Source organism: Phyllostomus discolor, chromosome 14 (assembly GCF_004126475.2).
Source record: "Phyllostomus discolor isolate MPI-MPIP mPhyDis1 chromosome 14, mPhyDis1.pri.v3, whole genome shotgun sequence".
Lineage (NCBI taxonomy): Eukaryota > Metazoa > Chordata > Mammalia > Chiroptera > Phyllostomidae > Phyllostomus > Phyllostomus discolor.
Genome location: NC_040916.2, coordinates 47,602,011 through 47,629,536, shown reverse-complemented (window position 1 = coordinate 47,629,536; position 27,526 = coordinate 47,602,011). Strand labels below are relative to the sequence as shown.

General features: G+C 47.9%; 1 protein-coding gene and 1 non-coding gene across 2 annotated transcripts in view; both read right to left on the bottom strand.

The window, feature by feature from the left end:
* The window catches only part of INTS3 (integrator complex subunit 3), a 36,901-nt gene that overhangs the window by 3,782 nt on the left and 5,593 nt on the right, over positions 1-27,526 (bottom strand). Inside the window, exons 3-26 of the mRNA XM_028502507.2 lie at positions 24,739-24,822; positions 23,864-23,947; positions 19,037-19,150; positions 18,792-18,876; positions 17,433-17,499; positions 14,967-15,111; positions 13,916-14,045; positions 12,507-12,604; positions 10,646-10,837; positions 9,624-9,711; positions 9,032-9,111; positions 8,377-8,468; positions 7,941-8,047; positions 7,096-7,215; positions 6,639-6,768; positions 6,129-6,183; positions 5,807-5,910; positions 5,023-5,067; positions 4,705-4,824; positions 3,191-3,344; positions 2,048-2,116; positions 1,172-1,247; positions 494-607; positions 69-117 (exon numbers count right to left, since the gene is read on the bottom strand). Coding sequence (XP_028358308.1) covers positions 69-117; positions 494-607; positions 1,172-1,247; positions 2,048-2,116; positions 3,191-3,344; positions 4,705-4,824; positions 5,023-5,067; positions 5,807-5,910; positions 6,129-6,183; positions 6,639-6,768; positions 7,096-7,215; positions 7,941-8,047; positions 8,377-8,468; positions 9,032-9,111; positions 9,624-9,711; positions 10,646-10,837; positions 12,507-12,604; positions 13,916-14,045; positions 14,967-15,111; positions 17,433-17,499; positions 18,792-18,876; positions 19,037-19,150; positions 23,864-23,947; positions 24,739-24,822 — 2,402 coding nt within the window. The remainder of the gene's footprint in view (positions 1-68; positions 118-493; positions 608-1,171; positions 1,248-2,047; positions 2,117-3,190; positions 3,345-4,704; positions 4,825-5,022; positions 5,068-5,806; positions 5,911-6,128; positions 6,184-6,638; positions 6,769-7,095; positions 7,216-7,940; positions 8,048-8,376; positions 8,469-9,031; positions 9,112-9,623; positions 9,712-10,645; positions 10,838-12,506; positions 12,605-13,915; positions 14,046-14,966; positions 15,112-17,432; positions 17,500-18,791; positions 18,877-19,036; positions 19,151-23,863; positions 23,948-24,738; positions 24,823-27,526) is intronic.
* Positions 8,560-8,666, bottom strand: LOC114489270. The gene has a single exon (XR_003683839.1). It is a non-coding gene; the product is annotated as a U6 spliceosomal RNA (small nuclear RNA).

The window sequence follows — 27,526 nt, the reverse complement described above, 5'->3', positions numbered from 1 at the left end:
CCCTGGATTCAGTAGCATCTCTTGGTGCGTTGGACAGGCGGCTTGTTAACTCCTGGGGTGGAACTCACTTCTCTCTCCGGAGCTGAAGCAGGAGGCAAGACAAGGCCTCCGGGTGCTCTGTGGGGAAAGGGCAGAGGCCATTCAGAGGCATGTATAATTCCAGGAAGACAACCTGGCACCTCTCCCATCCCCCAACCAACAGCCACTGGGAGGGGCAAAAGTAATCTTCAGGAGCCAGGAAGGACAATCTCCTACCCCATTCCTGTAAAACCCCGGCCACCGCAGCCCCAGCCCAGCGCCTGGCTCAGAAAGGGCCTGCAGGACTCCACTATGGGCGCAAGTGACTGGCTGGGAGGCGGCCCCTCCACGGGGCACTTCGGTGGGAACCGGAGCAGTGGGTCTGGGCTCATGCAGCTGTCCGCAGGCCTCAGCCTTGCTCCAGCCAGACTGGGAGCGTCCCATCCCCATGCTCCCTACCCACGGCCCTACTCACCCTTATATTTGAGGTGCTGCAAGATGGGGATGATGGTCTCTAGAGGGATGTTGTGGGCCAGGAAGAGCTGCCAGGCACAGTACTGCTCAAAAGTCTCCCAGTCTAGGCTCTGGACTATGAGAGACAGTGAAGAGACAGTTTTTAAAATCTTTTTTCATTTTTTATTTTTCTATTTTAGAGAGAGACAGGAAGGGAAGGAAAAAAACATCAATTTCTTGTTCCACTTATTTGTGCATTCACTGGTTGACTTTTGTTTGTGCCCTGAGCAGGGGTTGAACCCACAACCTTGGCGTATTGCGGATGATGCTCTAACCAACTGAGCTACCTGGCCAGGGCATGAATAGACATTAAATTCCCCCCTACCCCCGCATCTCTCCCCCAACAACCAGCACCCCAATCCTAAGCCTACAGATACTCTCCCTTTCCACAAAAAGCTTATTTCCAAAGCCTTCAGATAGCTTCTGTACTCCCATCAGCCCTGAGGCTGGAGAGTGTCTTTCCATTCTACAGGGCGAGACACAGACCCAGAGAGACATGGCCCAAGACTACCCAGCAGGCGCAGCGCCGTTCTACCCCCTTCTCAGCCCCATTCTCTGCCCCAGAGGCAGCTTTCCTGTTACTCCACAAGGGCTGCCACCCCATCTTCTCCCAGGGTTACTAAAGTGTCTGCTCACTTACTGAGTATGTTGAGGACTGAGTCTTTTCGAAACATGACCAGGTTCCCCATCATCACATGGCAGACCAGCTCCTGGAGCTGAGGAGGAGGAGGAAGAAGGCATAACCCATTGGTTCTAAAGGGGGCCGGGAAGATGGTGTGGAAGGAGAAGCCAGAGGGCTCATATGGGGAAAAATGAGAGGAAGTAAAAACCTAGTTTAAAAGGACGAGGAGGAAACGGCATATGATGAATGACAGGGTCTCTCAGTGGTGCCCACAGGCCCATCTGGGGCAAACATAGTTAAAACCGTCCGTCACACTCTGAAGCAAGATAATGGGCAACTTCTCTCCCTGGCTATAGTCTGGGCCTCCGACCATCCCAGCCTGTGCCTGAGGAGCGGGGAAGGGCCATGGGAGGAGGAGCTTTGGATTTCAGATTTGGGGAAAAGCTAAGCAAAGGAAGGGCTTTTGAATGTAAAGTTTCTTCCTTTGCTGATGAGTGGAGAGGAGGAAGAGAAGACAGACCCCAGTTCAGGCCTGAGGATGGACATAAGCAAAGCTACAGCCTCCTGGAGACCTATGCATGATGGGAAGGTCAAATGGAACTGGCCATAAATGGTCTGACCATTTTCACCCTGAGTCAAGGGGAAGGCCTGCTGAGATCCAAAAGCAATCCCTTCGCCTTCCCTGTGCAACAGAAGTGCCCCAAGAGTACGGAGAGGGGGAACTCCCGGAGGACCGCCAGCCCAACCCGCGGCTCCACGGCTCTGCGTTCCCTCCCAGTCGCACTGGGAGAAGCGCACACCACGCAGTCCGGAGCAGTGCAGGCTCCCTCAGAGGCCTGATTGCCCCAGCCCTGCTCCCACACCTCACAGGACGACAGACAGCTCGATGTTCACCTGTGCAGAATCGATAACAGCCACAATCATGTTCAGCAACTCCCCACTCCGCAGGGTCTCGTCTGGAAACTGGAGAGAAAAAGAGGGAAAGTAGGGCGGGAGTCCAGGGTGCACCCCTTGGCTCTCACTTCACAAGCTGTTCTGCTGCCTCACTGAATGCTTGGGGGACAGGAAGGGCGGCGGCAGCAGGGGTGGGGTGGGGGTGGGGCTGGGTTAGCCAGACACGGGGTCCTAACCTAGGAAGCTAGGAACCTAACCACTGAGAACCAGGCTGTGCTCTTTGGTGCGCACACCATGGTAGTGTGTGGAGGAGGGAAGGGGAAGGAAAGGGAAGGGAGCTACGTGGAGACAAAGCTAGAGCTGAAGGGGACCAGGCATGACAGTTCATTCTGTTGGTGACAGAATACGCATTTGTATCTCTGGCAGCAAAGAAAGAAATCCAATTACCTCTGACTCTTGGATAAAGAAGGGGAGGTACAGAGAGTGTGTGAGTGTTCAGCGTGTGGGGGGAGGGCAGGACCCCTTCTGAGGAACACAGTTCACGGGGAGGGGCAGGGAGGGAAACTGCCATCTGCTGGGCACCGGCACCTCTCCTCCCTCCAGTTTTGGCTGAGAACACAGTTCCTCCTGTCATGCCCATACCCCGTGCCCTGATTTCCCAGTTCCTGTGAGTTTTCACCAGAGGAGGAAGAGCTGATACCTCCTCCTATGTGCCAGTTCCCAGAGAAGACGGAGGGTGAGCTGGGGAAATGAAGTTGAATCTCCACCAGAGACCCTAGTCTTTGGGAGCTATTAGAAAGAACCCAAGGGTGAGCCATCAGCTGGCAAGAGGGCTGAGACTTGAGAATGTGGGTCTGGTTGGCAGACCCGTCCTGGGTCCAGGGGATGGGCCCAAAGCCACGAAGCCAAGTATACAGGCCCATATCCAAACTCACACAGCAAAGCAGAGGACATAAACTTGAGGGCTTTTTAGACACTTTTAAATCTTTAAAGAGAGGTAGGAGGAGACAGCTGTGGCACGGGCAGAAATGGCGGCAAAAATGGCCCACCAAGGCCAGCGGGGGCGGAGAAGGAGGGGCAGGGCTGTGTGGGGTGAGATGGGGCCGCCGCTGCCGCCCCAGGGATGCGGGCAGAGGCACTGACCTCTGTGTAGATGGAGGGCGTGAGGTGGCACAGCAGCCGCACGTCGTCCTCCTGGCAGGCCTTCATGTCCATCATCAGGCAGGTGTGCAGATCGCCCAGCTGGGTGGCCTGAGCAAACGACTCGTACAGGTTCATCTTCCCTGCGGCAGCTTTGCTGCAAGACCAGTTGGGCCTAAGCCAGCAGCCTGGCCCCAACGCCCAGCCTCAAATATCCCTCAAGTAGCTTCCCACTACTTGAATTCCCACAACCCCTTTGCTGCCCCAGGTGCCCTGGGCTGATCTGTTTCATGGCTTTCCCTGCTTCCCCAGGGGCTCGATAACTTATGGGAACAAGGAGACACTCTTCTTCTTTCTCCCCACCTTTCCCCAGTGCTCTGGACAGGGCTCTGACCACAAAGAGTCAGCTACTTAGTGGTGAGAGGCAAGAACAGGAGAAAGAGGGCTCAGGTCAGCCCACAGGGAGCTCTCTTTCCTGCTTCCTGGGCTCTAAGCAATGAGGATATCAACGCATGGACACCCTTACCTCTCATCATCTACAGAACTGAACCCAAAATGGATCCGAGGCCTACATGTAAAAATGAAAAACTATATACTTCTTAGAACACATAAAAGCAAAAAAATTTTTTATAAAGTATTTCCTTTTTTTAAGGTTTTATTTACTTACTTTTAGAGAAAGGGGAGAGGAGGGAGAAAGAGAAGGAGAGAAACATCGATGTGTGAGAGATACATCGACTGGCTGCCTCTCACATGCCCTCAACCAGGGACCTGGCCCACAACACGGGCATGTGCCCTCACTGGGAATTGAATCAGAAACCCTTCGATTTGCTGGCCGGTGCTCAACCCACTGAGCAACACCTGCCAGAGCCATAAGCATAACTCTTCATGATACCAAAATCACAGGTGACACAGAAAAAAATAAAATGGACTTCATCAAAATTTAAAACTTTGTGTTTCAAAGAGTGCCATAAAGTGAAAAGATAACTCACAGAATGGGAGAAAAATATATGCAAACCATATATTTGATAAAGAACTTATATTCAGAATATATAGCGAACTCTTAAAAATTAACAGTAAAGACAACCCAATTTTAAAAATAGGAATGAATTTGGACATTTCTCCAAAGAAAATATGCAAATGTCCAGTAAGTTCACGAAAAGATCCTTGCCCTGGCTGGTGTGGCTCAGTGGATTGAGCACCAGCCTGCGAACCAAAGGGTCTCCAGTTCAACTCCCAGTCAGGGCACATGCCTGGGTTTGGGACAAGGTCCCCAGTAGGGGGCGCATGAGAGGCAACCACACACTGATCTTTCTCTCCCTTTCTTTCTCCCCCCCTCTCTTCTGTCTAAAAATAAATTAATTAATAAAATCTTTTTAAAAACCCATTATTTTAAATATGAGAAAACACATGGATGGCCCTGATGATGATGGACAAGGGTGGAGGAACCAGCGTGTGCTCGGAGAGAGACTCTCTAGAATGCTTCCTGACTCCTTCTCAAACATGGTGGCCGTACCCACCTGGCCCTCAGGTAGTAGAGCAGGTGGTAGCCAATCTTGGGCTGCTTCTGATACAGCTCGGAGAGAAGGTCCAGAAGCAGTGAGAAGCTGCTGTTGTCTTCCTGCATCTGGCATAGGTTCCTAGAGGTGGGAGACAGGAGGAAGGGAGCAGAGCTTCAAGCAGGGCAGAGTCTCCTAGAAGCCTGAGGAGGCACGGTCTACTTGTGCCCACTGCACACCCCTTCCTTCCTAGAAACGGGGTCCCATTACCCCAGGACAGAAGCACATATGTGCTATGGATGGATGGCAGAGCAGTGTCTCCTACAGTTGGATACTCACCTAAATATTAGGTAGAGGGGCTTCCCCACAGATTCCTCCAGGGACCTACGAGAGGAAGGTGATAGATGAGTCCATGTAAGCGGAGAGGTGGGCTGCAGGCAGCTATTCTGGAGGACCAGCTTGAGGCAAGATGCCGCCGGCCTGCTCCTCTTCTAACTAAAAGTAAATATCCTGTTGCTCTAGTGGCTTGGTCACGGGGGAACTACATCTGGGTTGTCATTGTCATCGAAAGTAAGATTCTTGCCCTTTAAGAAGGATCCAGAACCCTGGCTGGCATAGCTCAGTGGATTGAGCACGGGCTGCGAACCAAAGCATCACAGGTTCAATTCCCAGTCAGGGTATATGCCTGGGTTGCAGGCCACGGCCCCCAGCAACCGCACACTGATGTTTCTCGCTCTCTCTCTTTCTCCCTCCCTTCCCTCTCTAAAAATAAACAAATAAAATCGAAACAAAAAAGTTGCAAAAAAGAAAAGAAAAGAGAAGAGAAGAGAAGAAAAGAAAAAAGAAGGATCCAGGAAAGGGTTCAGTTCCACCTGAAGGGCTGCTGGGTACCGTGGGGGGGCAGGGCACACAGGGTGGGGAGTGCAGCCCACTGCCCCAGTATGCTCAGCTTTCAGCAGGCAAAAATAAATCCTTGTTTAGATGAATCAGTACATGTGAGAATAAAAAAATCAGTTGAACAGGTTATTTTTCTCAAGTCCTCAGCAAGGTGCCCCTTGGACTCAGGCTATCAGAGCACACTTCTGGCTCCCAAAGGCCTGGGCGTCAGAAGGACAAGTCTTACTCCTCTGTGACCTCCTCGGGCAGCACCTCCCCTCGGAAGTGGGCCTTGAAGAGCTCCTGTAGGCAAGACGCGAGGACAGACAGCTGCTCCGAGTCAAAGTCTTCCTGGGAAGTGAGACAAGGGACGGAGTATCACCACCACATGCCAGCCTCGCTGCCCCCACTACCCAGACTCACCAGCTTCCACCTTCAGGACCAACCAGCCCCTCTGCCCAGCAGAAGGGACCCACTGGGTGAAGGAAGGAGGGGGTCAGTTGCCAGGGGGGGCTCAAAGCTGGGGAGGCTGGGCTGCTTCCTTTCTAAAGCGATGGGTTCCTTCTTACCTCTAGGACCTGGTCCACAATTTCCTGCATGACCTCACATTGGGCCTCTGTATCACTGCAGTGCAGAAGTGAGAGGAGATCTCAGGGACGTAAATGACAGCAGAGGGCAGGACACACACCCACAACAGCAAGCACACTCACACGCACAGAGACAAAACAAAGGGTCTGTGTAAATCCGGGCTTGTGTGGGGAGGCTTGGGGCAGAATTTGCTGCTCTCTGGGCAGAGGCCCATACAGATGAGAAAGCCCCATAATCCTACTTCAAAATTCAGGGGCTCAGAACACACAGAGGGAGAACCCTGGGTGCGGAGGAATGAGGCAGCCCCACGCCAAGTCCACACCCCCGACATAAATGTGCAGAAGGCATCCTCATGTAGCTTCAGCTACCTCTCCATATACTTACCACATCCCCTCCACCCCACCATTCTACCACCCCGGGTAAGCACCACCCACTAAGCACCGGGTAAAGAGGCGGGCACTGGGTGTCCCAGGGCTGAGAACTACACCTACCTGCCCTTCTGTAGCTGGAGCACTTTGTCCCTTAGGGACTCATCCAGCTGGTCAAGGTAAGGGGTGATATCAACCGGCTCCTCCACAACTGTCTCCTTGATAGGGTGGAAACGAAACTCTCTCTTCTTTCCTGAACGGAGTGATGTGGGAAAGAAGTCACTTTGCCTAGACACCAGCAACAGAGATAGCCCCCCTAACAACCTGTGCTCCCTCACAGCGCACTCAGTGCTGTGTGCATGCCCTAGCCCTGAGGAGCCCATAAGGCCAGCCACCACTTCACCTTTTCCCCTCCTGCTTCAGTGCCAAGTGCAGGGCTCGGCACCTTGAGTCTCAGCCACTATCCCTGTTAACAAAACTAACTCACAGAGGCAAAGGCGACAAACCACGGAGAGGCTGCTCCTGCCAGTGGGTCCTCTGAAGGTGACACACCCTCAACTTCTCTTGCCTACAGCCTCACCTTTGCTGTTAAGATCCTCCTCATCATCACTGAAAGCTGCCTCTGCGTTGTCATAGCAACTTTCATCCTTGTCTGACATATGGTTGTCCATCTCCATGGAAACTGGCTCTTCAATTTTGACTTGGGAAAGAAAGACCAGATATTTAATGATCTCCTGTCTCCTCTAACACATCCCAAGCTTAGAGAAGAGGACCGAAGGGCAAGTGAGAAAATAAACGGTTCATGACCTCAATGGAATACGAACCCTGGGAGGATAAAGGTCTTACCCTCCCAACCCTGCAGGACTTGCAGTGAGATTCTGCCGGGAATAAAACTGCACAGGTCATGACTTCTCTATGCTCAGCTCAGGATCAGTGTGGAGATAAGACCAAGGACAGTCCCAAGTGCTCTTTAATTTTAAACCAAATTGGGAAGTTTTCCTTGGCCTAACCCCTCCCCCCAAACAAAAAGCGTGTGTGTCTGGAACTGGGAGTAAGACTTGAGACCCAACAGGACAGCCCTTCCCCAAGGCCAGGGCCCTGGCCTGGGAAGAGAAGAGGTGGACAAGATCCAAGTAAGGTAAACACATTCCATGCACGTCTCTCCCTACCAAAGACAGGTTAATAAGAGGTAAAACAAGAGTTAAGAGAGGTTAGCTCAAGTCAGATAAGACTAGATGGAGAGGGAGAACCAGGAAGACAACATAAAAACGAGTTAAGAAGAGACCTGGGGAAGGGAAAACAAAGCAGAGTGTCAGAGGCAGGGAGCTGCCACGGACGGCCCCTAGACAGGGGCTCTGTCTGCCTCCCGGCGCTCTGAACGCCTCCACCTTCTGAAGCAGCTGATGCAGTGGGAGGGTGCCATACCTTCCACAGGTGGGCTGGGCGAGCTGCAGAACTCAGGAAACTTCTCCCTCAGCATTGCCCGCAGCTCCTTATCCAATTTAGGGTTGTCAAACAGGGGAGCCAGATGCCTGACGGGAACACGAATGATGGTCAACATCAGAGCTCCTCGCTTCTAACTTGATACGGACGTAACAGTCTAAACCCAACAAGTACAACTGGGCTATGCTCAGATCCTCGGAGAGGTAACAAGGGGACAGGGAAGACATTTGACATCCTTTGTAGTATGGCAGGAGGGACATTTCTTTAAGAGTCAAGAGAACACGTGCCCAGCTGTCTGAGGCAGAGCCAGACCTCTCAAGGTAAAGGGTCAGTGGTGGTACAGCAATGTCTGGATGTGCCTGACCGAGTGAAAAAGGGACAACCCTGCCCCCTGCCCACAGACGCTGAAAGTCCTTACGCCAAGACCCGTTTCTCCACAATGTGGTTGAGGGAGGAAAAGACACCCTGTCGCACGTGGCCCTCCAGTGGTGGATAGAAGTTGGGGATGATCTGGAAGGGAAGAAGGGGTGGAGAGAATGAGTAGGGGCTTTCCATCCAGAGTGTCCTGCTGAAAAAGATCTTTTTTTTAAAAAACTGCTTAAAAAAAAAGGAATGCTTCATGAGTCTGCATGTCATTCTTGCAGAGGGGACGTGCTAATCATCTCCATGTAGCTCCAAGTTGAGTGTGTGTGCTGCCAAAGAGAGCACAAGCTGCTCTGCTTCTGCTCAGGGGACGCAGGGGGACGCCCGCAGCAAGGGCTGGGCTGTTCCTGACCGTTCTGGGCTGCTAAAATGGGAAACTTACTGGACAAGGCTGTTCCTCAGGGAGACTAGATTCTATGTTAAGTCATCATCCCTGAGTCTGAGAAACCTCATGGAGACATGGCAAGACCCACGTGGAGATGGTGGGAATAAAAGAAGCATTCACTAACTTGGGGGGATGGGAACTACAACTACTTCTGCTCCCACAGTCAAGGGGCATTGGGAAGACCTCTTCACTGGCCTAGAAGGTTCGAGAGGACACACACCTAACTCTGCTCAGCCAGGCATGAGAAGAAAGCAATGGCACTTACACGACACATGAAGTCCAAGAGTGTGGCAGTGATGGCTGGGTGGGGCTTCATGGAGTGATGCATAACCAGGATGGCTGGCTCTGGAGAATGTGGAATTGAAAGGACCCCCATATCAGAGTCTGTTCCCAGCTTTATAAACCAAGTGACCAATGTATATGAATGGCTCCAGAGAGCTGGGTCTTTCCTTGCCCCCCTATTCCCACTGAGCAAATCCAAAAGCAAACACCCCCCCCCCAAAACAGCTAGTAGGCCTCCTCTCCCCTCTTGTCCCCAGTACTCAGCTTGGAGGAGGGACTTAGCAGGAGAGGAAAAGCAGGATGCAATGCAGCCTTTTCCTCTGCAGAGAACCCCCGCCCCCACCCTGAAGTCCAAGCATCAGTCTACAGGGAAAAGCGGGTGGAGCGTTGTCCTCATCAAAGGAACTTTCCTTCTAGGTCAAGGGAACACTGATGAGGAACAACGGAACTGCTCCCAGATAAGCCGCCTCCAGTCCACGCTGCCCTGTGATTTATGACGGCTATCACTGAGACCTGGGGTGAGAGGGGTTGAGGGGAGGGCTGGAGGGCGGCACTGCCTGGTCTCAGTCACATACCTATGTTCATAATGCTATCCTTGTCTGGGCTAAAGAACAGCCAGTCGTAAAACAAAGCCAGCTTGGCATTAGAGGCAGCAACATTTGACTAGAAGAGAGAGGGGGGTAAAAGAGGGTTAGCTTCATCAACCAGTTTGCTTCCCTTCAGGAGCCCAAGACAGATTCCAGGGCCCACGATACTGCTCCCTCTACAAAATTCAGTTCCTAGTGAGACGGGGAGGAACCTCCACAGGGGTAAGGGACACCCAAGTTTGTACAGGAGTGTGAGTACTCTGTGGCCTCACCAACTCAGGCTGAGGCTCGGTCTGGGGTCTCGCACCACCAGTAAAACATGCCCTGATCCCATCAGGGAGGACACCTGGGCCTTTGAGTCCCTGGTCATGAGACAGCACGAGTCCCAGTCCCTGAGACAGCACTAGTCTGAACCCTTGTTGGACTCCGCAAGCACATCCTGAGGAGAGACCCCTAGGAATCGCCTGCCGTTCTGTCCGAATCAGCACATTCCAAGGACCCAGTCATCAGATCGGGGAGCGGGAGCTCTGTTAAAAGAGGTCAGAGGACAACTGAAAGCCAGGAAACAGTGTCCCACCCTGGACACAGGAGGAAAACAACGGGAAGGAGATGGCTCTATTGTGAATTTACTGCTTTTGGAGAAGAGAAATCCAAAGCCGATCCCAAAAGGCACGGAAGTGGGGGTCTGCAGAGCACAAACCCTGGATCTGAGAGGGGCAAGCCATGTGTGATTTCTGGAAGCAGGGATGCCTGGTAACCCAGGCTTGGGGACTGGCGGTAAAGGCACAGACGAACCTGTTCAGCCTCAAACCCACATGGGAATAATGAGAGCAAGTAAATTTCTAGAGACATGAAGGGAGGGGGGCAAAGGCTGAGGCACGAGGCAGAGGGTGAAAGAGGGCCACTGGGGTCGGGGGCTTCGAGAGTCAGAAAGAAGTGTGGAAACATGGGGAGCATGAGGGAAGAGGGACCCTTTGCCACCCAATAGCCTCCGCGGTCCAGCCTCTCACCGTGCATGTTGTCAGCAGCCAACCAATGATGGCCCATCGGGGCAAGATGTCTGAACTTAGCACTTCATTAGAAGGGTGAACCACCCCGCAGATGTAGCGAATGAGGTCACAGCGCAGGGACTGACTGTCTGGGGTTGACAGGTACTGGCGCTGGAACCAATCCTGGTAGCGCTTTTGTTGACCAAACCGCACCTGGGGGGAGGGGACATTGGAAAAGAGAACTTGGAAGGGAGGGTGGGGTCTCTGGGCAGAGGAAAACGAGTGCCATTCAACTCAAGGATCGACCTAGACCTCAATCTCTTCCCATACCTTCCTCATTACCTAATACTGTCTCTCAAGTCTCCCCTCCTTTGGGAAGACTTCCTGATTTAAATATTCCTTGTTTTTATTTTTATTATCTATTTTTTAATCAATTAATTTATTTTTAGAGAGGGGAAGGGAGAAAGAGAGGGAATGAAACATCAATGTGTGGTTGCCTCTCAAGAGACCCCCACTAGGGATCTGGCCTGCAACCCAGGCATGTGCCCTGACTGGGAATCGAACTGTCCACCCTTTGGTTTGCAGGCCACACTCAATCCACTGAGCTACACCAGCCAGGGCTGTTTATGGATTTGAGAAAGAGAGGGAGAAAGACAGACAAACATTGTTTGGGTGCCTCCCATAGGTGCTCTGTGACAGGGGATCAAACCCACAACTTTTTGGTGTGAGGGATGACGCTCCAGCCAACTTAGCCACAGCAGCCAGTGCAATAATCCTTGTTTTCAAATCAGTGCTGAAAGTCACATGCCAGTGATGCATTCACTCTTGCCACTGATCTGATGTCACATCATCCGCAACTGCAGTCCACTTTTGACTCCTTACTCCTGTAGTAGTCACTGATTCCACAGTCACAAGCGCAATCTTTTATTTTCTTGAGCTACTTGTGAACAGCAAGCAATGTTTCTTAAGAACAAGAGCTAAGTCTGTTCACCACTCAGCAATGACTGAAAGCTTTCTGACACTAAATGACTTAATAGGATCATTATCCAAGGTACATGGAACCTCCAAATCTTCTTGCAGTTAAGTCCTTCCCCAAATATACTGAATGTGGTTACAAACAGCAATACTAATTATGGGGAGAGATCTAGTTTTCCTCTTCTAGTCCCCAAATTCAACCAAAACAGAAAGCAGAAGAGTTAAATACACACACACACACACACACACATCAAGACCAGTGTTGTCCAATGAAACTTTCCACAATGATGGTGGCTATTGCACACTTTAAATGTAGCTACTGCAACCGAGGTACTGAATTTTTAATTGTACGTAGTTTTAACTATTTAAATTGTAACACATGGCTAGTGGCTACCACATGGGACAGCACGGATCAAGACAGTTCTCCTGGATGACCTGCAGTCGTTGCCTAGAAATTCTGTTAGAAATAGAGGTTCTTCAGATTCTCTGGGCGGGTAAGATGCAGGAAGATGGATATTTCAGATGCTCCACAAGCAATTCTGCCACGAGTCAGCCACCTTTGGAAACCAAAAGACCAGAGCTCTCCTCCTGAGAGCTCATGGTTTGCCCAGAGGAACAGTGGGTTTTTCAGAATAAACATTCTCTTTCTACCCTTTTATAGCACAGTTCAAAGTCGTAAATTACATGATTAGTTTTGTGACTGCTTCAGATAGGCTGGAAGCTTCACAAGAGTTGGAATTGTCTTTCTAATTCAACACTGCAACCCAGTTCTTAGCAATGCCAGGCAGGCCACACGCACCCACCCGACCAGCGCTCCCCCAGTCAATACTCCATGGTGACCAACTGGCGGGCGGAAGGAAGAAGCCCGGCTACTGCCTGCAACTTCGGCCAAAATAGGTGAGCTTACCCGGGAGGTCATGAAGAGGAGCTTAGTCTCCATGTCTGGGGTTAGACGACATGCTAGGAATTTTCGGGACGTCCTTGACTGAAGAAGCTGCAGGATACCTGAACCAAGTGTAGAAGGAAAGAGAAAAGAGAAAAGCTTGGGGACCAGGAAGAATGGAAGGCAGGTGGGGAACCTGGGCCAAGAACTGATGGCCAGTGATCTACCTCATGGAGAAACTGTAATAAGGTAAGACCAAGAGAAGTCAAGCATAGGTACAAGTTGGGATTCTAACCAGCATCTGTATGCTCTGCTGCAATGAACCACCATCTCCAGCACCCAGATATATTAATTCTCTTCTACTGGCCATCACATTATTCCAGTTGGCAACACATGGGAAAGTTAGGGGGGAAATATGGGAAATCCTAGCCTCTCTTCCTGCTCCCGATGGTCCCATCACCGGGTCTGGGATCAGTGGGGTGTGGTGGCATAAGCATGAGCTCTGCAGTCAGACAGACCTAGATCCTGCGTCTGACGCTCACTAGCTGTGTGGCCTTGGGCAAATTACTTAATCTCCTTGAACCTCATTTTCTTTATCTGTGAACACAGAAAGTAAAATATCCATCTTACAGGGAGGTTCTGAAGATTAAATGAGTTAATATACATGTGCCTAGCACACAGTGGGCACTCAAAACAATACTCGTTCAGTGTAAGAGCTGCACAGTATCAGGCGGAACCAGGACTTCCCTTTCTCCTTTCTTGATCTTCTACATCCTGACCTAATGCTTCCATGTGATGTGTGTACACACACTACGTGCACACATACATCTGTGTTGGAAGTGGGGGGGAGCAAAGCTGTATAGTTATTATTCAGAACATAAGCAGGAACCCAAGAAGGAGAAAGGAACATGGAAAGGACCTTGTCAGAGGAGGCACCCAGAGCCTCTCTCCCTCCCCCAAAGAGGATTTTGACCAAGCTGGATCCTTGGAATTCAGAGGCAAGATAGTTCCTGGGAGGGGCCTTCTCTTACAAGACTAATTCCAGCCCCTTGCTGACTCAGCCTCACGAGCTGACCTCTGACTCCCCTGCTGGACTCAGTGAAGCTGGAAACTGGTCATAAGCTCACCTCCTGAGCCAAACAGCTGCCGGGAGAGGGGGAGGAGAAACGCCCCAGTTCTCTGTCTCACATTTTCTTGGGAGTAATGATAGCTGAAGCCTGCCAAGTAGGGGCTATCTGGGAACCACAAGGCTTGTTCCATAACTCTGCCATTCCCATATCCAGCTGTACTTGGCAGAGCCTGCCTGGTCCCTAGCTTCCTATATCTGACTGCCAAAGCCCCTCCCACCCACCAATCTCTGCCCTCTTGATTCAGGCAGTACATATATACTGACCTCCCACCTCTCAAGGACAGAATGCCCAGCCCTTACTTACCTGTGAACTGAGGACTCAAGGCCTGAGGGTTATGGATAATATCCTTCCAAAGCAGTTCAAATTCTGGTATCCTGGCAACATTCTGAAGTAGTCTTACAAGGTCCCGGCCAATCATCAAACATTCCATGAACTTGATGGGGGTGCAGGGTAAGACAGGAAAGAGAATAAAAACATGGATTGTTTACCTGCTGGAGGGAGGACACAGGAACAACATGTTCTAGGAGGGAAGGAAAGAGGGTCGAAGGGGTTACATGACTTCTGCTGGAACCAGGGGACTGGCTCTTTGCTGTTCAGGGGAACAGAGCTGGAAGCTGGGGACTGATAGCAAGGTGAGAGGTTACTGGAAACTGTTGAAACCCTGGTGGCTTTCACATTAATCTCTTGCCTGCTCCTCTCAAAATTGTTTCAATACAGGGCTAGAGAGACACGATTTTAAAAGGGTAGGATTGGCAAATTGAGCCCTAGATACCTTACCCCAAAGCCCATTGGTCCAACAGAACATTCTGTGGTAATGGAAATGACCTGTATCTGTTCTGTCCAAACAGATACCCATTAGCCACATGTAGCTAATGAACACGTGAAATATGGCTAATTCAACCAGGGAACTAAAGTTTTGTCTGATTTTAATTTGAATTACCACATGTGGACACAGACTACTACATTAGAGAATACAGCCCCAGAGTCATTCACTCTCGGGAGATCTGACAGTGGACAGTTCACAGTCCATCTGACCAGGCAATCACCCAGCTAGGTAGGTGTGGGAGTGACCACAGTGAGCGTATAAGAACGGGCTGTGTCTGTGGTGCACAGGTGTCTGTGAAGCTGACCAGGAAAGTCCCTGGGGCGCCAGAGTAATAGGCAGCATTTTTAGAACTAGGGCCACTCCATACTGGTTCCCCTACCCTTTTACCATCAACTGTCTTAGAATGAGGAAAAAACCAGACCTGAACCACCTCCTTCACTCCAATGTGACTTCCCTGGCCCAGGTCACTGCATAAAACCCATCCGGGTATTCTGTCCTGGTTTCATCCCCACACTGTGTTGTCCTCACCCGTTCCCGAAGCAGTGAGATGCAGAAGTCCACTTCCTTCTGCCGCAGGGCCTGAAGCTGGGCGGTCCCGTGGTGGTCGACAATGAGGCGGAGGTACGTGTAAACGGCCATGGCAATGAGGATGCTACTCTTTAACACCCACTCCCTGTAGAAAGGGAAGACTCTGGCACCTGCACTCTGCTCCTGTCCCCCTCCCAATTCACCCCATACTTGGTGCAGGACCTTAGAAATGTCTGATGGTGAGCACTGGGAGCAGGTTCTTTGGTCCCCTGAATGCTCACTCATGCTGTCATTCTCTAGGACTATCAGTTGGCAAACATGGAGACAACTTCCTGCTACTCTACCAGGTGCCCAATAAAGATAAACACCGATGAAAGCAGTCTCTCTTTACCACATAACTGCTTAGCTTCCAATAAAATAATTTTGTTTGTTGACTTACTCATTCAAACCTTTACTGAGTGCTTTTATGTGCCAAGCACATGTGAGGTATCAGGGAACAGAGATAAGCCGTCGCTACCACCCGGCTCAGATATGGGGAAAAACGTTTGTCAGCAGTTCTTAAAGTGTAGTCTGAGGACCTCCGAGGATTACCAAGACCCGTGGAGGACCCCGGAGGTTTCAGAACACACCGTTTGCACCTTTCCATCACGCTCCACCGGCAGCCCGCCGGGTCACAAGCCCTTCCCTGGCTCTCTCTCTAGCCACTGATACCACTTCCGAATGATGAATCACCTGCTCTAAATCACAATCTGAAAAGAACTTGATTTTGGATGGCAAAGCCCATTTTCCCAGGAGTTTTAGAATTTCTCTGGGGACAAGGGAGTAATGAAGAATTGAGTGCCCTGCTGCTTTAAACGGGGCAGAAAGACACAGTGGGGAGATTCCCAAAAGCCCAATGCTGTCTCAAAGTGCCAAGACTGGGGAGCTGTCTTCCCCAAGCAAGTAGTCTGTAATGGCTTTGGCACCCCCGCTGGAGGAAGGGAACCAGAGGAAGACAGGGAGTTTAATTAATCCAACCAGGCACCACCCTGACTCCGGAAAAGTGCCTGAGCCACCTAATTAAGAGACTCTGGTCTTTTTCTTGCACAGAATGAAAGCAGTAGCCAAGAACACTGAGGAGGGTCCCCCTCAATTCCAAAGCCCTAGACACACTTGGGATGGAGGGAGGGAGGGGTTGGGTGTGGAGGAAGACAGCTTTAAACTTCCAGGGACTCTCACCGAAGGACGTGAGTGTTTTAGAGGGCAGGAGAGAAGGCACGGCAGTTACTTGACACTTGTACCCTAAGACTGCACTTGAATTGACCAAATGAGGGAAATTCAGCTTTAAGCTATGGGAACAAGGGGGTATCTGGCATCGGGAACAAAATAAGAAAAATCACTCCTGAGGAAGATTGCTAGCAGAGGCAATGAACATTTCTGAATCTTGGGACGTGGTGATGAAGAGAAAGAGAGAAGGGCAATCCTCCGACCAGGACAGAGACCCTCTGCACAAAGACCTAAGAGAAGCAGAGGCCTGGTAAGAAATGGCTAGGTTCCCATGTGTTATGTGATGGTACCAATGATGTATAGATTCGAGCTGCAGCTGCAGGTCCATGCTCAGGGCGCTAGGTGGCACTGCACAGCAGACCTGGCACAGCTCTCAAGGTTGGGCAGAGTACAGAATACAGCCTTCTCTTTAACAAGGGGGAATAAGGGAGGAAGTCCATTATTCTAACCGTAGGAAATATGAATACTATTAGCCCTCTCGATTATTTGACTACTATGGTGTCCTTACCCAGAAACAGACTCTGAAATCAAGCAACAGGAAGACGAAGGCCACAGGACCAAGAGGAAGGCCTCACCATCAAACAAGTTCAGCTATGGAACAGCCCTCACAAAACTTCTGGTCCTTTACTTTCATGGGGAAGGGAAAAATATCAGCAAGATAACCCATTATGCCCTGCCTTATGCCCTCTCTGCCACCGGAACCTCCAAACCCTATACGCAAACTCTAGCAGGTCTCGATTATCTCCTCATTCTCACCTCTCCTGTGCCACTCCAACAAAAGGAGAGTATGGGTTGGATGGAAAGTCTTGGGAGAAAAGTGGTACTTGCCAGGCCTGGGTACTTGGCTGGCCCTATTCTGCTGAGCTCATTCTCCCCTCTCTCCCCCCAAAAATAAACATTCCAAGGAGGTCTGGATCAAAAATAAACCCTTATCAGATGAAACTAGTTTTTCCTGGGCTCTGAGATATTTCAATGAAGACCTTCTTTCCCATTCCTTCATTCCTTTGGCCATATCATAGCATTAATTCCTTCACGTGCCACCAATACAATTGCCTCTCCCTCCCCTGCCTCAGTCTCTCTAACCCAAGGTGTCTGGGGCTGCCTCACAGTCTTCATACAATCCTTTCACCCCCACTTCCCAAACCTGCAACCCATAAGGCCATATCTGGCTCTTGCCCCACCCTTCATGGTAGACTCTACCTCTGCTCCGTTAGGATATCCAGAACACTTTCTGCCAACCAGATGTTTTTTGCCGTAACATCCCCACCTGATCAAAGGGGGAAAAAAATAGAGAATCAGAATGGCTCTATTTATATATTCTTCATCCATCCTGCTGGTCCATCCCTACATGTCATCTCATCAATGATGTTCTGAGTGTTGGAAAAACTGCCTTTTGTTCTGTCAGGCTTTCAAGTTTCCCCCTTGTCTCCAGAGAGAAGGGAAGGGAAGTTTCTGGATTTTTCCAGAAACTAAAGCTGCAACTTTTCCATAGACTTGGGCTGGAGTGGGAATACTGTGACCCTTGAGAGAGAATATCTGGGAAGGAGACATGAAAAGCCCGTGGTTGGAAACAAAGGGTGGTATCTCAGATAGGGCCTGAGAGGTGCAGGTGCATAGTAACAGCTGCAGTCCAGCACATGGGTGATCCAAATCCAGAGTCAGACTCATGACAGGCCAGGGCTTTCTTGTCTCCAGGTATCACAGACTTCAGGGCTTGCAAAGGAACTTCTTGGGGCACAATTAACATGCGGCAACACTAGACCAAAGTCTAAGGATGAGAAGTGGGGACTGGGAGTGCCAGACAGGGAAGAAAATGCCAGGAGAGTGGGTAAAAATAGCCAGCATAATGCTATGTCTTGCCCCAGGTCCTAATTTAAAAATTCAATGCTCACAAAGTCACACATCACATAAATTAAGGTTTATACACATCAAAACAAGAGCATCAGTGTTATATAAAATCCTAGAGAAGAAGCAAAGACACACTGGGCAGTGGTGAGAGAGAGGCAGCACAGGCAGGCCTCTTGGATATTCAGCGGCATAGACAGATGTCACCAATGCCAAGAAGATAATAAAACCTAAATGTCAGGGTCTGCTCTGTGACATAGTGTGTCCCTCAAACTGGCCCAAATCAGATGTTATAATTATTAGGGAGCAAGTAGTTAGAACATGGGGGTGGAGCCAGGGAAGATGTCTGCGTTTCTGAAAGCACAATGTGTTGCAAACAGATTATTTGCCCTCACTTTTCTTCCCATTCCTTCCGGCTCCTTTCAGGTCCAATACACCATGAAACACCAGAGGCAGCTGGCTAAAACAGGCCCACTATTCTACGTCAGGCCCCAAGTTTGGCAGGAAGGAAAATGAAGCAAGACTTACTGCTTCAAAATGCTCCCCACGATTTTTAAATTGCTTTCTCATGGTATGTGGCCAGAAGATGCCTATATTAGAAGGAGATTCTAAATGACCCAGGAATTGAGTCCCTTAGACACTCAATCATTCTCCATTGCTTGGATTTAGTCTATGGGCACCTCTCCTTCTTTATGCTCTTGCTATCAAACTCACCAGCAATCTGCTTCATGAACGTCATGCAAACACCATCGGCTCCCAGAACCCCACTCTTCACTAGTTCCCGAACCAACCACACCAACTAAAGGATAGGAGACGACAAGTGAAGAGAAGAGCCTGTAAGTCTGAGAAACGGACTAATCCAATAACATTACAATTTAGGAGTACAAAGGTGGGGGTATGTTACCCCCAATTCCTCCCATTATGTCTTTGAGCTAGATTTCTTTCGTTTCTGGCCTTACCTGAGTACGGCAGGTGTCCTGCAACTTCAAGTACTTCTCCATAAGTATCTGGTTGATTTTATTCAGGACAATATTCATGCCATCACGACTCACCAGAGCCAAGTCCCGGTAACACTGAGAAGAGAGGTTTGTGAGCAGCCAGGAAGATAACCCCACCCAAAGGGGGCCCCCTGGCCTCCTCAGTTTAAACAACACCAGTATGAGTAGCAACAAAAGACTTCTACTCCGGACACTATTCTTCCATAGGGCTCCTCCATCCCAAACCTATCCCTTGCTTCATCACATGGCGGGGCGGGGGGCAGGCTGCAGGCTGAGCTATTTTGTAATGAGGCAGAAAAGCCTGCTAAGAAAGGCTTCCTGTCCCCCTACCTCCCTTCATAGGAAATGTCACACTGATGCCACAAGCTGAGCAAAACCAGGTGGAGGCCATCTGCTTTTCATCTGCCAGTAAAAGGTCACTGCAGAATGGGTTTGGTTGAACAAGCCAGGAAGGATCACAAGTTTCTAAACCTGTACTGACCCACCAGATGAAGCAAAAGGCTAGGAATACTAAAGGAAGAGATCTAGGGACCTGGGCGCCTAGAAAGAAAGGGTAGAACCAAACTGAACTTCCTTAACTAAATGTCTTCCTTCTTTTCTCTGGGCTGCCCTTTGCTTCTGCCAAGTATTGAAAAATGAGGTGTCTTTATGCATACTCACTCCAGGGGGTGGTGAAGGAGGGCATTCCAATTTCCTCTGAGAGTTCTTGCTTCCCTTTCCCCTAGAGCTTTTCTCACCCATTCTCTCTAGAGACCAGACTCCTAGAGGTATACCTTAGGGGACCTCATTAACAACCTCCTCACCCTGCTGAGTTCTATGCTGTCGGGGTTTTGGCACAAAGGGTAAAATTAGGCAAGTAGCACTCCACGACCTTGAAAGGCTGGCAGAAGAGTGACATCAACCATAATAGCAAATATAACAGCAATTATAATGCACTGGCATTATGCACAAACTTTGTATTATATATATAAATGCATTTGAATTACATAACAACTCTTTGAAATAGGTACTATTTATTCTTATCTTTATGTTTACGGGTGAGGGAACAGGCATAGAGAAGTTAAAACAATTCAACACACATCATATAAGAGATAAGAGGAAGAACCAGGATTCAAGTCCAGACAGATCAACTCTAGATTCCATGCTCTTAAACCACTCCACACTGCTGTTAGAAAGAACTAAAAGAGGGTGCTGGGGATGCAAATAAGAGATTACGGTGGCTTTCATACTACATTTCTAAACTCTTTCATCCTAAGTGGTCAAAAGAGAAGTACTCCTCAAGACCAGCTGCTCCCTGGCCTTGGTGTGACTAGGGAATCCTAAGAGATTAGCTACCGTCACTTCCTCCTGTCTCTAGCGTCCTTCTGTCAAACCAATTAAAGTGATAAAAAATACCAATACTTAGGGAATCCCACCATGTGACACAAACTTTCCATACCCACAGGAGAATCTGATTATCCCCTGACTCCATCTGGGGGGAGGACAAAGAGATCAAAAGTACCAGCCAGGGAATGGGAAAGAGATAAGGGAGCCCAGTGAACTACGGCCAACCAGTCGTCAGTAGATGTTGGTGTTTCAGCCCTGGAGCCTCCCCCAGGGTGTGAGCCACAGAATGGGCAGAGAGAATGAGGGAGGCAGAAGCAAAAATCTATGTCAGACCAAAGACAGGGACACTACTAACTACAGAAAAGCCCTGTCCATCCCATAGAAAGCAGAAATCCCAAAAATGCAGAACAGATCCAGAGCAGGGAAGGAGGAAAAGTCTCTCAGGAGACACAGGGTCAGATGGAGGAAGCAGATACTCTCTGCCTGATTTCGCGCTCCCTCTGGGGCCTTATCTACCACAACTGCTGGAAACACCGGCAGCTGGGAGCCAGGAGTATTGTATTCCCGAGGCTGCCCGTTTTCTCACCAATCTCTATGCCTGTCTGCTACCTGGCTTGGAAGAGAAATAGATGGGGGGAAAACTCAGTAGGGAACAGAGAAGAGGAGAGTCTCAAAGAAAGGAAAGGTGACAGGATGGCACTGTGGCAGCACATCCGTCTTGACTCTGTTGAGGGCAGATCTTCCAGCCTTGGCCCTCACAGCCCCAACTTTCTGGAGCTGCCTGCTTAAGGAACTGTATCTGGACCGAGAACTGCCAGGGGTCCCTGACCCCTTGACGAGACCTTGGCATTGACATTAGACACTTCCCTTCATCTACTGACTGCTAGAGCCTGCACAGATCAGGCCTCCAGCTTAGCTTCTCCTCTCACCACAGCCCTTCAGCAAGGCCTGCTCCCAGCTATTCAGTTCAGACATCAAGTAAGAAATAAAGTCAAAGAATATAAACATTCCTAAGGGTTGCTAAAAGGGCTGATACAAGTGAAGGTACAACTGGAACAAAATCCACCCCATATTCCACTCTGCACCAATACCTGATCTGTTTGCTCCTTAACTGAGTTTTTTTTGTTCAGTCCATCCGAATTCCACCCACTGAGAAGTCCTAGAGAGCCGGCCCTAACCCCTTGAACCTGCCTGCCAGCACTGACACAGGCCTCTCACCTCACTTTCCCAGAACAAATTTCTCATGTGTTCAAGACTTAGTTTCTACCACCACCTTCTCCATTATCCCCCATGAAGATGCAGGAAGAACTGAATCTCCAATCCATCCTGAGATTTGTTCCAGAGATAGAATAAACCCCAAATAAACCCTCAGAAAATACTTCCCTTGATTTAGGCTGAAGCCAAGGATCAGCCCTCATCAGAAATTCCCACCTAAAACTTCTGCAGGACAGAAATATTTCACAACATAATCACTCTCGTAGGGGGAAGGATCAGACATGATGGCAGATATGTCACTGGTTCTTCCACCATAATCTGACCTGGCTGAAGGTCTCTGAATGAATCACTGATGGTTCTTCACTTGCCTAAAACTGTGTCCTAGTACCCACCTTCACCCCCTTTGTCAGAAGAGGCCTGACCTGGGGGCCTATCCATCTAGAGGGCTTCCAGGTAGAAGATTTTAGAAACCTTTAACATGTGCACACGAGCCTGGTGCAGCCATCAACCATCAGAGAGACCCAAGTTGAGGCCAGGGTGACTGTTACAAGGCTGTCATAGAATAAAAAGAAGACAAGGTACTCTAGTCCCCTGCTGTGCCTAGACAGCCAGATTCACAACATAATAAGCATTAGTATAATAAGCATTCATACTGCAGAGCCCTGAAACTAGAAATACCCCCAACACTCTGCTCCTCTGACTAAGGTTTACTTATTTACCCTCACTGATTCATATCCCATCAGAAACATATTAAAAAACCAGTGAGCAATATACCTTTGCATTAAGATGATTAAACAAGATTTTAATTGTATTTATGAAACCCACGGAAGAGAAAATTAAACCCTAACTCCAATCCCTTCACTCCCATCTTTGTCAACAATTTCTTTAAAACAGTTGCTGGACTGGGTCATTTCACTGTTTACCACCACTGAACTGGAGGTATTCATTTGTCCTTAAGGATCTTGATGATAAATTCAGTATGAAAATGAAATGCCAATTTAACTCCACAAGGTCCTAGCCCAGACATGGTCTCTGAAACCAAGGACTTGTGAGTGCTTGCTCCCCGCCCACCCCCCCGACCCCGACACACTCACACCAGACCAGCGGGCATCAGAAGAGCACAAATACACCCGCTTGCTATGACTGTAAATCCTGCCACTGTCCTTGTCCCTGGGAATAACTTTTCTTTGGTTCTTCTTGAACAAACAACAATGTCTCTGACCTCCGGTTATCTTACAGGTAAAACTGGGAACAGTTTGGAGAGAGGGGACAGAGCCTAATACAATGCTGGGCACAGAGCATATCTGTTTCTTCCCACACTTCCCTTGCTCAGGAAAGGGCCAGAGAGAATGTTCAATTCCCCACTCCAAGTTCTTCTCTGTTAGCGACATACAGTTAGTGCCAGATATCAAACATATGCTTCTTTTTTTTCCTGCCTTTTTTTATTGTTGTTCAATTACAGTTGTCTCCACCCCCCCCCCCCACTCCCCTCCCACAGACATACACTTCTAAGCCAACATGCCAAGGCTCAAGGAACACAAAATTGCTAGAAAGGGGAAATGTGAAGAGGCAAAAGATAGAATTTTGCTATTTTATTATAGAAAGAACAGAATCCAATAAGATCATTCCTCCCAGTCACTCACCTCAAGGAAGCACCCCATTTAAACCATTCTACATTCTACACACAGGAAGCTCTGTTTGTGAAGCACCCCAGAGGAGTTTTCATGCAGTATTCCTCAGGAAGTCTAATTCCAGTTACTCCAGTATTCTCTTACTCACTACCCTGCTGCTGCATCAGTCACCCAACATTAAGCTGTCTGACTGGAGTCCTTCTGCTGCGATGGCAGGCCTGCTTTCTAGTCACCTGTCAATACAGATCCTGAAAACTACAGGTCACACTGTTCTAGGCAGGAACTCTTGGTTACAGTTGTTCTCTCCTACTTCCTGGATTACATCCCAACTCTTCTAGCCTTGACTAGTAAACTTCAAATCTGAAACTCTTTAAATGCTTTTTCACTTTCATAACTGTCTTTTCCTGCCTTTTAGTTTCAGAATCTAGAGATAGAGAAAGGACTTTAGTCGGAGAATGACTAAATTCACTGAGAGTAAAAAACTACACTCAGGGAACGAGGTGATCCAGCTCGGTCAGAGGGTCCTATAGACTGCCAATGAAGCCACAGCTATGTTCCACCAGATTCCTAGATCACATCTGAGAAGGGTTTGTGGGTCCAGAGCAGGGTGTCTTACCTTCTGGGCTTGAGCAGGTTCAGTGAGGACAAGGGTGAAGAGACCCAGGCAGATTTCCTCATGCTGGGGGGGACCTTTGCATACCTGGAATATGAAGAAGGAAAAAACTGGTTGTTACTCATAAAAGGAAAGTTCTCAAGCACAGTTTCTCCCAGAAAACTTGAGACTCCTGAAAGGAGAATCATCTACAAAGGAGAATCATCAACTCTTAAATCGGATGACTTCCTCCTTCTAAAAGTAATGGGGCATCTATTCTAAGGGAGAGGTAATAAGAAAGGATGGATCCTTATTGCTTTCTCCAACGCTTGATGCAGACCAGGGGAAGAAATAAAGTGTTTAAAATGAAAAACAAAAAGTCTTCCTCCACCTCCTTCACCAGAACTTAAAAGCCTTCAGTAAAGCAGGACCTGCAAAGAGTCAGTCACGGAGTGACAAGCACAACTACCAAGCTAAGATCTCGGGCAAATCACCAAACCTCTGGCACTTGTAAGCTGAAGACGTGTAAGAATAAAATAATAGTAAGTAGGTAATATTTATGGAATATTCACTGTGTTCCATTATTCTAAATTCTTTATACGCACTACTTAAAATCCTTTCAGCCTCACAGATCAGGAAATGTAAAAGCTCACATATGTAAGAATGGTTTACAAAGAAAAAAGTCACTATAGAACTGTAAGTTATTACTTAAAGTTGTTATTTAAAGACAACTAAGGCTTGCAAAGATGAACTCTCACACTGAGAAAGAGGAGTGGCTAAACCTGGCTTGGAGAGCCAAGACACTGACTTCCGTTCCCTAACACCTTGCCACTTAAATCTTTCCATCTTTCCGATCACATCTCAGAGTTTTCTGGACATGGAGACAGCAGTATACTCACGTAGGCATTAAGGGCATCATTGGCTTCTCTCTCTGAGACACCAGCAGTCATTGATGTGACAATGCTCATACATCTTTCCAATCTCTGTGAATGAATTGAGGAAAAATTAAGAGTGTTTCATACCACCACCAATAAAATACTTCTGGCCCCCAAAAAAGTTTTAGAAAATTCAACCTCATTATGTTTCTAGAGCTAACTACCAGTTTATAACATTATCATGGGAATATAATCAACAAAGTCCAGAATGTAGACAACATAATAGGCGACCTGGTTTCTTTAACCCGTAAATAGCAAGGAAAAAAGGCAGGGAGAGTGAAACCCATATATATTAAAAGATACTCAAGCCCTAGCTGGTGTGGCTCAGTGGACTGAGCACAGGCCTGGCCTGTGAACCAAAGGGTCACAAATTTGATTCCTAGTCAGGGCATATGCCTAGGTTGCGGGCCAGGTCTCCAGCAGGGAATATGGGACAGGGAACCACACATTGTTGTTTCTTTCCCTTTTTCTCCCTCCCTTCCCTTCTCTCTAAAGTAAATAAAATCAGCCCTGACTGGCATAGCTCAGTGGGTTGAGCACGGGCTGCAAACAAAAGTGTCGCATGTTCGATTCCCAGTGAGGGCACATGCCTGGGTTGCAGGCCATGGCCCCCCAGCAACTGCACATTGATGTTTCTCTCTCTCTCCCTCTCTAAAAATAAATGAATAAAATCTTTTAAAAAATAAAGTAATTAAAATCTTTAAAGAGAGAGATGTAAAATTATAATTCATTAAATAAAATAAGAATCTATAGTCCATGATGATAGACACATACATAATAAAGGAGGGAGAGCCTTCTATACATGGAATGCCAACTAATAAATGCAGAAGAAATGACAGGAGTAATAATCCAGGCAAATATCATCAACTGGTTGCTAAAAGCAAAGGTAAAAATTTCACAGGAAAGAGGATATTTACATAGGTTCAAAATACTTATTAATTACAAAGGGAAATAATAACTGTAGGAAACCCTGGAGGATACCACCTTAACCAAGTGACCAAAGTTATTATGGCCAATAATGAGACAAAATGATACCTGATACTCATGCCTCTGATGCGATACACTGAAAAGCCTATCACATCACTTCTCTGATTTTCTTGCCAAAAAAAATCATCTCAGTCTAATCGTGAAGAAACTTCAAACAATCTAAATTGAAAGATAGTCTACATAATAACTGGCCTGTCACAGTGTTTAAGGTCGTAAAAGACAAAGATAGACTAGGTATCTGTTTCAGATTAAAGATTTAAAGAGACAGCATACCAAAATGTGCGATTCTGGACTGCGATAATGGACTTTACTGGAACTGGTAAAATTTGAATCTGTACCATAAATTAGGTAATAGTAACATACCAGTGTTAGGTGTTCAGATCTTACTAGTGTAGCAGTGGTTCTATAACAGAAGACCCTTGTTCTTAGGAAATACACACTGAAATATTTAAATCTAAAGTGGCATCACAGTTGTAATTTACTCAAAAGTTAATATGTAGGGATATGACAAAGCAATGTGGCAAATGTTAAATTACTGGTGAATCTGGGTGAATGATATATGAGAGTTCTATGTATTATAATTTTCCCCTAAGCTTGCACTTATTTTAAAATAAAGTTACTTAAAAATTAAAAAGCTGCTCCCTTCTTCCCCAGCTCTCTTCCCTTCTCTCTCGTCCCTCAGGGGAATTTTTTTTTTAAGATAAAAAATTTAAAAAACATAGCAAGGGAATGCAACATGTAGTCCTTGTCTGATTAGTGATATGGACAGACCAATTATAAAAAGAAATTATGAACAATCAAGAGAAATTTGAGCCCAACTGGTGTGGCTCAGTTGGTTGGGCATTGTTTTGCAAAGCAAAAGGCCACACCAGTTGGATTCCTGGTCAAGGCACATGCCTGGGTTGCAACCAACTGATGTTTCTCTTCCTTTCTTTCTTCTTTCCTTCCTCTCTCTCTAAAAATAAAGTGTTTTTTTAAAAAGGAGAGAGATTTGCACACTGATTTTACTATATTAAGGAACTGTCAATATTTTTAGGTAAGGTATTGAAGTTATTTTCTTTAAAAAGTCTCTCTCACAGGCATATGAAGTACCTACAGATGGAATGATATCTTGGATTTGCTTCAAAACAATCCAGACAAGACTCGGGGAGATAAAACGAGATTGCTGTGTGCTAATAAGTACTGCAGCAGAGTGATGGCTACATGGAAATTATACTCTTCTCTTTACTTTTTTATGTCTGAAACGTCCCCCTCAAAAAGTTAAAAACAAACTTAACAAAACGCACATAAGGAAAGAAAAGGACTAATGGAAAACCGAAGGCCCAACTGAAACCTGCCAGCATCTCTAGTCAAACAAAGGTGGGGAGGGCTGCATTGAAGCCCATTCAGGAGCCACTCTGGCGTCAAAGGTCAACTCTCTAACGTGACATGTGATCAACATTCTGAGGAGATCTTAGCCACAGGTCCCTGTTCCAAAGAAGCATTTAATATTACATACTGAGAAAATACTGGCAAAATATATCCATGTTAAGTCAGTGGGCCTCTTCATTATCACCACTTAAACTATTGCCCGAGTCTTTTATTTTGAGGATTAACCCAAAAACTTTTTAAGGAAAATCACTTCCCAATTCCTAGTGACAATGACTCTGGAAAAACAAGGACAACAGCAGGCCATTTACTTCCCCCTGATCCTAGGGGGCATCACAAAACATCTTGCTGAAAACTGGCTGTACCGCAGCATTGTGAGGAACTGGCAAACCAGGAC